General features: G+C 33.9%; 1 protein-coding gene across 1 annotated transcript; it reads left to right on the forward strand.

The window, feature by feature from the left end:
- Nucleotides 1-593: 593 nt before the first annotated feature.
- On the forward strand, nucleotides 594-3011 carry LOC143565374 (aquaporin NIP2-1-like). Its single transcript, XM_077052364.1, has 5 exons — nucleotides 594-716; nucleotides 794-1018; nucleotides 2338-2532; nucleotides 2635-2696; nucleotides 2777-3011. Exons 1-5 carry the CDS (start codon nucleotides 594-596, stop codon nucleotides 3009-3011), a joined length of 840 nt encoding a protein of 279 aa, XP_076908479.1.
- Nucleotides 3012-11615: the final 8604 nt, after the last annotated feature.

Raw genomic sequence — 11615 nt, forward strand, 5'->3', positions numbered from 1 at the left:
TTTTTTTATTATTTTTTAGTTATGATATCGTTTTAAACGCAACGAAAACCGACCGAATTCGCGTATACTCACCGCGTTGACTCAACCGCCTCAATGGCTCAACGCCCTGGATCGATAATGGTTTGGCTTTTACCAACGATCGAGATCAAGTTTTAACGACTGACTCCACGCCATTGGTCCACCCAAATTTTTATAATTTTTTTGTTTTATTTTTGTCTTAGTTTCGATACAATAATGCACATAACAGAAACCGACCGAATTCGCGTCGATTTACCATATCAATGCTTGGGTTTTACCACCACCCAGGTTTTATCGATCTGCCTGGCACGTTGTGCTAGGAAAAATACTAGTTTTTTTATAACTAGTTTTGAGAATTTCTTGTGATTCCATTCTTCCAATTAAATTCAATTAAGTTACAAGTTCATAATTTTTAATAGGCTTTCTATTTTAATAAGTGTTGTTCGTTAAGGTTAGGATATAATTCAAATTATATATAAGTAAACGAACACTTATATAAGATATCAATAGATAGTCTCACTCTCTACCTATAACTTCCTCACCATCTTGTTTTATATCTACATACCGTTGTAATCATGTCGGTAATACATTCGAATCATGACATACACGAGTTAATCGTGACGGAAACACCGAAAAACCGTCAGCTCAAAGTCTCTATATTATCTCTCGTTGACTACCCTCCAGGGTTTCCACGAAAGGTATCAATTTGTCGTTTTGGTGATCATTTCTCGTATTAGCTAGTACTATAAATGATTTAATGATGTTTTGTCAGCAGGTGGTGGCGGAAGTGGTGGCTACATTTTTATTGGTGTTTGTGACATGTGGAGCCGCGTCACTTACAACAACTGATGGCCGCAAGGTGTCACAGCTTGGAGCCTCAGTTGCGGGTGGGCTCATTGTGACTGTTATGATCTATGCTGTTGGACATATTTCGGGTGCGCACATGAACCCTGCCGTCACACTAGCTTTTGCTACTGGTGGACATTTCCCTTGGGTTCAGGTACCCGATTAACTAGACAACACCTACACGAACATGTTATGTTGGCACCATACGTCTCAAAATGTTCGAACCGTAAATCAAATCATATTTGGTTAACGTGACAAGGATATTGGGCACTTAAGTCCTTTAGACCATGCCGTGTCATGTGAATTTATTTACTAGTAGGTGGCTTAAAACTCGGATAAGTATTGCTAGGTGTTTTTTAGAAGTACTTGTAGTTCTATTCGGTCTACTACCCGTACAAGCGAACTTCACAAATTTGTTTGGGTGGCAAGGGAACCGAATATAGTTTGGTGAAAAAAACTACAAGTGACAGGTTAATATTTGTTGAGAAAATATATAGAAATTCGCTTGCCTCACGCAGTGCTGGCTTAACGATGTTGAAGGCCTAAATCGGACGTGATTTTGTGGCCTTTTAAAACAATGTGCTAAAAACAAAAAAATAAAATTGTTAATAACCGGTATCAAAACCTAGGACCTACAACTAAGCAACCCAGAGGTTATAGTTATTTATGTTGCTAATATGCCTATTAAATATATATCTATATATAATGTTTTCTTTTTTAATTTGGAGGCCTTAATTAAGTGTTGACCTAAAGCCCTATCTTTATTTCGCTTACCCGAGGGCCGACCCTGCTCACGAGCTAACTCTAAAAGAAAGTGTCATAACTTGCATGAGTTGCTTGAAGAGACGAGGAATTATCTCAAAGCAGGGATGGCTCAATGTCCTCGGAGGCCTAAAACTAACTAAAATGTTTAGGCATTTTTCTTTTATTTTCTTTATGCGTACAACTGAGAGTTCAGAGTATATAAGAATTGTAGAATATGGATGATATGAAGTGATAATGTATATGAAGCAATCCTTCTTGCTTGTGGTCTATCAATAAATTACTAATTCTAAAAGAAATTTACTTTCAAAATCTCATAATACATAACTCCTATTTAAGATGACAGCCCTATAAAAATGAAAGCTTTAAGTCATTGCCTTATTTAACTTACCCACAAGACAGTCCTACCTCAAAATACAAAAACTTAAAAAAAATGCATGTTAATCATTTATTCTTAAAACTAAAAAGTTTCCACAACTATGAAAATATGTGGGCCACCTGAAGACCTACTAGGAGCTGGCACTCTCCATTAATAATTTTTATTATATAATACATAAATACTTGTACTCGTCGGTGGAGCGTTCAGAAGTTTTAGCTTAGGTTCAACCTTAACTCTACCTCAACTGGCTAGTTAGCCCAATTTTCGGCCTCCTATAGATTAGATTGTTTCAGTGTGCCATATAAGTAATCAGACTAGCTTGATTTATGCAGGTTCCTATATACGCAGCAGCACAACTAATAGGGTCCATATCAGCTTCGTTTGCCCTACGAGCCTTGTTACAACAGGTAAAACATTTGGGCACGACAACACCTTCCGGGACAGACCTACAAGCTTTGATCATGGAGATCATAGTCACTTTTACTATGATGTTTGTCACTTCAGCTGTCGCCACGGATTCTCAAGCAGTAAGAAGCGCGGCTTCATTTAGAAAATATTAAAACTGTCACATAAATAACACTCATAATAAAAATAAAAAGATCAAATATATATAAAAATAATGTTTGTAGGTAGGAGAGCTAGCAGGCTTAGCAGTTGGATCAGCAGTATGCATTACTTCTATTTTAGCAGGGTACAACTTTAAAACTATAACTTAGTAAGTTACTTATATGTTAACAAATAATATACAAAGCATGCATACATAATTTTCAGACCGGTATCAGGAGGATCGATGAATCCAGCACGCACCATTGGACCTGCGATAGCTAGCAACAACTATAAGGCCATTTGGGTGTACATTATTGGTCCGGTATTTGGGACCATATCAGCGGTGTTGTGCTACAGTTTTATTCGATATACAGATACACCAGTTCAGTCGGTATCTTCCACTCTTAGAAGAATGAAGAGTAATGATGAAGATCTTGAAGCGAACGGTTCTCTTAATTAGGTGTAATGTTTATTATCTAGTAAAATGTTGTATGATATTAAAGAACTTCAAATAAGCATGTGTATGTTTTAGTATAGCCTTGGGGAATCAAACATGTTAAGCAATCAAGCTCAAACATGTTGATTCTCTAGCTGGATATAATAAATCATGGTTTAAGCAAAATAATTATATGTGTTTAAATTACCAAATGGCATGTTAACTAATAGAATTTTGATTACCAAAATAGAGTCAAATATAATGATGACGACAAACAAGGCCGTCTCCGAGAATCTCGGCAGAGCCAAAATAAAAAGGCCACTAGACCCTAACGAGTAACGAAATAATATAAGCTAATTTTTATGAATATCAGAGTGTGATTTTAACCACTTCTCGTCTTCAAGATGCCACAATTAGGATTTTGGAATCAGTCTCTCAATGTTTGTGGTGGAATTTAATCGGCCACCACTCGTGTATGTTTATCGATTATCATTATTTGGGTCATCTCCGAAAATTGCTAAAAATTTCTGGGCCGATGGCAAAATAATATTTTAGGCCCTATGTAAATGGTTTTTGTTGGATTTAAATAATAAAAATTTTAAATTGACTTACTTGGTTGTGATTTAAGTTATGCAAAAACTTTTTGTACAAAAATAAGCTTAAAAATAACTAAAGTGAGACTAAAACCTGCAATATTTTGTTTGGGTGTCATAACTCTTTGTCACTAGACCAAGCTAGTCATTGTGTAATTGGGATAAAACATTAAATATACATAATTTTTTCATATATATATATATATATATATGAAAACAAAATTGTGCCCTGAAATTTAGTTATCCCGGATGGTCGCTCACCTCGCCCTATGCCCCAGCCAGTCTTGATGACAAACTTTGGGTCCCTCGTACGATTTGAAATCTACTAGTTAGAGAAAAGATCTAAAGAATTCACTTACTCACGCTCTATATTAGCTTCAATTAAGAGTAATATGTAGAAAAATCATAATGCAAGTTGCCACAAATTTAATTAAGATATTATACGACTTAATCGATAAACACCACAACTTCAAAGAGACTAGCTTGAATTAGAATTTGTATGTCTAATTTCAATAAAGGAGATCCCTCAACACAAAGTACATCGCATGCATAAATAGTCATAAATGATGCACGCCACATAACACCAGTCTCGATTTATGCTAAATTTTTCGCTAAATATTTGCTCCGCTTTTTTAGGTAGCAACTTTTAGTTTTGTCTAGTTTTCTAGTACTAATAATATAATGTGTATAAATAACTAAACCCTAAATCATGCATAATAAATGATTTTCGTATCAGGAGTGTATGATGATAACGCTTTTGTTATATCAAGTACGCTCAACACTTGTCATCAAATTATATTTCATGCGGATTAGGCCTTTACAAAATGTCGCTGTTAATGGTTTCGCAGTTAACGAGCAGTTTTCTTGTATACGTTATTTAGAATACTTTTAACAAGACGTGAGTAAACCTTGTCTCTTTTCTAATAAAAGAAGCGTGAGAAAACAATCTTCTTGTCATCTTTTATAATTAAAGAAAGAAAAGTATGAGAAAAATTGACAAGAATGAAAAAGAATAAATTATAAATATATTAACTGTAGTGGTTTCTAATCGTGCATAAAAACAAGAAGAAGATCATTTTTGGCCTCACAATTGTCTTTAGATTAAAGATTAGTTTGACAAGCACAAAAAGGAAAAACTACTTATCATCATCTTTGATAAACAAAAATAATTTTTTTATCATTTATTGTACAATATATATAATGATATAATGATTTAACATTAATTTAACAGTTATACGTTCACTTTCAGTTATATTTAAATTATAAGTATGTTTAGCTTCAATATCTTTAATATAGTGTACCTTTTAAAAACAGCTATAAATTTTCTTTCGGGCGAATAATTTTATTAAAACTAGTAAGATGTTAGGAAAAAGAACAACCAAAACATTACACGACTTCCTATTTCTATTAACAAACCCCAAACAGGAATAATTTAATATGAAATAAAAAGTGCATATCCTTTTCTTCCATCACCGTGACCAAGCATTGCTTCGTTACGAAATATCCGAAGAACCCATAAAGTCGACAAAATGATCTCATGAATCTTCTGTTTAGACATCACTACAGAGTCCATCCAATTAATCAGATCTTATGGATAGAAGAGTTCGGTACTAAGATATCAAGCCATGTAAAAAATTGAATTAGAAATTTAAAAATTTAACTCTATAATTTAACATTATTTTATCATATTGCCTTTTTTTTATATTGGTTGTGTTAAATTAATTACAATATTTTTATCATAATTGATTCGTTTTTTTCCTAGTTAGTATTTTATGCACTTTGATTCACTTTATGAGTTTTACTAGTTTGTTTTTTAAGCCCTACGTATAAGTTTCTAGGTGAATCAAATGTTGGGTTCATTAGAAACACTAGACCTCAAATATAATATCACCAACAAGATTTGGGTGCAACGGTTGGAGATGAGAGTATAACTCCACAATTAAGTGTGCTTGAGTGAGAACTATACTAGGATGGGTAATCTTCTCCAAACTCTTCAGTTGGGCAATAAAAAGAACTTGTAAGATCCTAGTGACTAAAGTGGACGATCGATGTCGATGGTACGAACGGTGGGGGTGATAAAAGTGGTAATAAAGTCACTCATGTGTCGTTCAATATGGTAGGGCAAACTTATTGAGGCTGATGAATCCCCTTGAGTGTTTAAGGAGACAACTTATGCAAACCCTAAATCCTTAACTGAGATAGCGGGGCTATCTCATCAAGTACAACGAGCCCATAAGAGACTAAATTGTAACACGTACCCTAGATACATGTGTCGTGGATAGTAGATATATTGGGTTTAAAAATATGGCATAGCTCAAATGTCATCAATGCGTTTTGAGCCAAAGATAAACTAGCTAATGAGTGACTTCCGATGATATCTCCCCTAGGGAAACTAAAAACAACCTGGCCCGTAATCTTTTTGCGGGTAAAGCAAAGAATATACATGGTACAAGATGCTGAATGAGTGAATGTTATACTACGATTCTTGAAAAAATTATTTTTAAACTATTTAGCCTCAAAATGGTGGATAATTGTAAATGAAAAATAATAGGTAACCTACACTGACTGGAGGGGTTCTTAACTATACATAAAAGATCAAGGGTTTGCTATCAAGTCCCGATCGATAAACAAACATGAACGAACGACAACTCTAGTTTATATTAATCAGAAAAAATAACTCAAAAAACTGATTAAAATCTCTCAAACCCTAACTTGGTTTGACTCAAGATGAACCCTAACTCAGTTACATCTCACCTCTACAATCTATAATGTCTAACCATAGCTCGGTTTATACAGACTAACCTAACTTGCTAGTCCAGACAATACCATATATAATAAAACCCTAATTGCAACCCATAACCATAAACTCATTACATATTAATTAATCTCACATGCTCAATAGATCCAGCCTGGTTATCTACACGTGACGAGGCTATTAAGATACATACATCATCCTTATTTAATCTCACATCGTTTTAAACAAGTGTTTGCTTGATAAGATGTCAAATTATAGCACCATATTTCTCAAATGATTATTTAAATGGTAGAATGTTAAAACATAGCCTTCTAATTTTAAATCATAGCCTTCTAATTTTAAGACAGCCGTTTGAGTTTAGGGTTGTAAATTTGGGTTTGGTGGTGACATAGAAAAGGTAGATAAAATATAAATCATTGCATAACTTCTGTTTACAATATTAATGAGATTATTATTATTGTTATAATTATTGTTGTTGCATAAAAATGGTGATTAGGTTAAAGATGGCCACAAATCAAAATGTAACTACTTTTACTACATTTATAAAAGGAACTAAAACAATATCAAAATAGCTTCTGATTATTAGGTTATAGATAGTCAAGATATTATTAAATATAATAAAACCCTAATTAGAACCCCACAAACACATTATATATTAATGAATCTCATGAGCCTAGTATGTTCAACTTGATTACTTACACGTGACGGACTTATTAAGATGAAAATCATGTCCAACATGTTATACATGCATCATCCTCTGATTAGCCCGCCGTTTGAGTTTAGGGTTGTAAATTTGAGTTTGGGGGTGACGTAGAAAAGGTAGAACAAAGATCAATCATTGTATAACTTCTTTTTACAATATTAATGATATTATTATTATGGTTGTAATTATTTTTATTGCATAAAAATGGTGGTTAGGTTAAAGATAGCCACAAATCAAAAAGTAACTACTTTTACTACATTTATAAAAGGAATTAAAACAATATCAAAATAGCTTCTGGTTACTTTTATTTTCTTTATTTGATTTGACGTTGTCTTTCTAATCATACGACACGTTATCTGATTTAAACAGAAAAAATTAGGTTCAACTATTGAACTCGAAGAAGAGGAGATGATGATTGAAACCAGATAGAATACCACATGTTTAATCCACTTTAATTTCACATTATGTCACAATCCTTTTCTCCTTAACCTAGGGTGTTTTTTTAATTTTATTATATTTAACAATATGTATATATAGTTAAGGGTTTTATGAGAAAAAAAAAAGACAAAACTACTACTAACCAACCACTAGCATAAAACCAAACAAGTGCAATGGATATCCAATAAAAGGTGTGGTTCCTTCTAGAACCGCATCTTTTGATTTTTTTTTCTTGAATATCAAAAGGCGCCATTAATTCCCACTAGAAATCTAAATTTTCCCTCTCTCACTTTCACTATATTTCACCCACACTCTTGAAAACCTTATAAGCCATCATCGCTCCTTTCGTTTCGCAAGTGTGGGAAGATAAAAGGAAAAATACCTAAAACTATTAACGTGTCCCGATTAGTGATTGAACATAATGATCTAGCTATGTATCACATCTCCTGTCAATTTACTTCCAATTTCCATTAACAATGGCATATTCTACCTTTGGTTGTGATGAAATTACGCCGTTCTTTGGATTCCTTGGCATTGCTGCTGCACTCGCATTTTCATGCACGTCTTTAACCCTAACTTCACTCAAGATCTCAAATCCACTAACTAATTCGGTTTTGTTTACCTCATATAGTTCATTGATTTTGTCTATATGGTGGGGGGAGATGATTGGCGGTTGCTTTATTTGTTTTTTTAATTGAGGTAATGATTTGAAGGAGCTTCATCCACTACACCACTAAGGGCGAAGCTCTTTGGGGACCCGGAGTAGCCCAGGTCACTGCCGTTTTTCGGTTAGTAGGGTAAATTTCGCGATCTTTTTCGAAAATTTTTATAAGTATTAACCGCAGTCACCCAGAGGTATATTTCCAAAAAAGCTACGGTCACCACTAATATTATATATATATATATATATATAATAGCCAATCGTTTGATTTTTTTTATAAAACCTCGTAGTTCTTATAAAGAAAAGATACAAAATACTAGTCAAAGAGTAAAAAAAAACTTTGTTTTTATAAAACTCAAAATTGGAGAGGCTATTTGTAAAAATAAAAACTTGGTTAAACAACAACTTAACAAAACGAGGATTGATTAGAGTTTGGATTTTGGAAACTAATAAACATGTTCACCTCACTTGCGCCCCTGTTCCCACCGGAGACCACCAGCCATTGCCATCCGCCGTCCACCGCCTATCGTCCGTTGCCATTGTCATAAAAATAGATATATAGATGTCGTATTATTTAATCCAACCCGAACCGAAATCACCGAATCGTCAACCAGAAAAATTCTTGGGCCCGTTACTTCGGTCACTCTCTTGACGAAGCCCAAGCTTCGCCACTGTTAGCACCACTTTGTTATAAAACGCCCCAATGGTTACGTGGCGTCATATGACACAGAACGCCCTCATAGAGACTCCATCCGCTATACACATACTCTAATACACTAAGCTATATACTGCACTTACTTTATGTCTTAGACTAAAGGGTATAGATACCATTTTGCTTTCCACTTTACAATGTCATGCGAGCGCCACATCATACCCTACTTCTTTTCATTATCTTTCACAATACCATGGAAATGGTTACCAATTCACCAATATACCACTTTCCTCCTTTTTTAACTAAAATAACATTATTTATAAAATAAAACTAATTTAATATAATTAAATAAATTGTGTGAATAAAAACGAAAGAACCAAACTCGACTCGTCACGTACAATGCATTCTCTCCATTTTAGGTTTTTAATAATATTGATATAACTAAAATAAAACATCTAATTATATATTATATATTATGTATAAAAAGAAATTTATGGTTCAATAATAATAATAATAATAATAATAATAATAATATAAGTAATAATAATACTAGATTTTAATAATATAAATATAAACAAACACCCCAACTCTTCTCCATTTCTCCAAACACCCCACCAACTCTTCTTCATTTATCCAAACACCCTTGTGTTCTTCATCTCTCCCTCAATCTGTTTACAACATCCAGCTCTCTCTCTCTCATAGTATTTATTAAAAAAAACAATTAAACAAAATATAAAAGGTTTAAAGGAGGAAGTGAGCGGCAATTCTATCGGCATTTTTGCCATAAAAAATTCACCGTGGGCGGCGCCACGTGACTGGGGCGGTGTTCACGCCGGCACCGCCAGCCACATAAGCTCCTTCACCGGCATCCCGGCATCCACACCTTACAGCCTTAATACTAATAATTAAAGCAAAGTATAAAGAAGCTTTTAAACAAATCATGCTTCCACTATACACCTTTAATTGCCGTTCAAAAGTAAAACACCTCTAGTTTTTGCTTTATGTTTCCCATGTGTCCCTCTTGTTTCACAGAAGCAGTAGCATATGTGCCAGCTAGAACTGAACTAGGGCTGACATCGGCACCATGAGAAACTCCCATTGTCACCTTGGTCATCAATTTTCTTCCTCTTGAATGAACTCCTCAGCTTGCGCTTTGTAATCGAAGTCATCTTATCTATTTTGTCGAATGTAGAGTCATCCCAGCATTGCAGGTGGACTCCAAATATCCGTATTCCCGGTTTTGAAAGCCATCCTTCCATGTGGGCTTCCCTTCTTTTCGAAATTCTTTAGCATGTTTAGAGAAAACGAAGATGACCAATTGCCTTAGGGTATCTACGTACATATTTGATAGAAACTAGCTAACAAGACCCATCGTGTTTCGGCTACGTAACTGCGTGAATTCAGTTGGTATAGATTAAGTTCGTTACGGAACATGCATTATAAAAAAAAATAATAATAAATTTATAAACCCTCAAAACAGCATTGGCACACATAAAACTTATGATCAATACGACACGAAATCGGTCGGTATCAGTTAGGTTCTATACGGTTCAAAACTAAACCAAAAGAATAAGTTACTAGAAAATGCCAAGAATATATATAGTAGTGACATACGTATAGCTTATAATAATAACAAAAAAATAACATATTTAAAACCATGTTAATTAGGTTGGTAAAACCAGAGCAGTGCAGTAGCAAATCGACGTAAATTCGTTCGGTGTCAGTTAGGTTTGTTATGGTAGCGGAACTAAACTCGGAAAATAAATTCGTCAAATTAACATAAACAAAAAAAAACATTTTTAGACAAAATTAAAGACAATAAAATATTTGTAAAAATTTAATTGCATCACCAATTAATCTCGGTTTAGAATTTATATATTTAATGTCCTCGAGACATATCCCACCATGGAAGAAGGGGTATCTTTAGGATTTCCCTCAACTTTACTGTTGATGTGCAAAATTAATTTTTTTTCTTGAGTTAATCGTAATTACGGTCTCTGCAGTGAAACCCAAAACGCAGTTTTCGATCCCGTAGTGGCATTTTTGCATATATGGATCTTGTGGTGGTCCTTTTTTTGCACTCGGAACCCACCGTGAACCCAACGTTTGTTATTTTGACGAAAAAACTGTTCTACCCTTGCAATTTGCAACCCTATGGTTTTAAATATATGCATTTTGGACCCTAGTCTGATAAAATATTTTCCCTCTAACAGCTTAAACCAACCGAATGTCGATTTTTTACGATTGACTATCTGCGACTTGTAGACTCAAATTCGGACACAATGTTTGAGCCCTAATATTGATTATGTATGTGGTTAACCAATTTAAACACAAAGTTTGACTTTTCTAAGTCAAACTATAACTTTGCACAACATTAACCAATTGAAACACATGGTTTGATTTTTCTAAGTCAAACTGTGCCTTTGCAGAACATTAACCTAGTGAAACACAAGGTTTGACTTTCCTAAGTCAAAATGTGCCTTTACACAACATTAACCTATTGAAACACAACATTTGACTTTCCTATAATGCTGCTGAATACACTCAAATGCATACAACAAATACACAGATACATACCTACACACACACACATACATAACAGGCCATCATGTCCAAACAGTTGATTATTTAGCACATATAAGCGCGCACCACACACACACACATAAACATTGTTCCTTAAACATAAAGATTGACATTGCCAAATTATAAGTAACTAAATAATGCACTTAGTTCATCAAAAAACTTAATTACTACTTATTATAGATTATAAGTACAAATATATACACAAATAAATATATATATACACATATACATGCATATATGCAT

The sequence above is a fragment of the Bidens hawaiensis genome, unplaced genomic scaffold (assembly GCF_021521415.1).
Source record: "Bidens hawaiensis isolate Kalapana, Puna unplaced genomic scaffold, B.hawaiensis_p1.1 tig00022325_1, whole genome shotgun sequence".
In the NCBI taxonomy this organism is placed as follows: Eukaryota; Viridiplantae; Streptophyta; class Magnoliopsida; order Asterales; family Asteraceae; genus Bidens; species Bidens hawaiensis.

Bases quoted from the DNA above. Each gene is read 5' to 3' on its own strand.
- LOC143565374 (XM_077052364.1), top strand. From the start codon at position 594: ATGTCGGTAATACATTCGAATCATGACATACACGAGTTAATCGTGACG. The intron at 717-793 runs GTATCAATTTGT...TTTTGTCAGCAG, and splicing joins CTCCAGGGTTTCCACGAAAG to GTGGTGGCGGAAGTGGTGGC. The intron at 1,019-2,337 runs GTACCCGATTAA...TGATTTATGCAG, and splicing joins GACATTTCCCTTGGGTTCAG to GTTCCTATATACGCAGCAGC.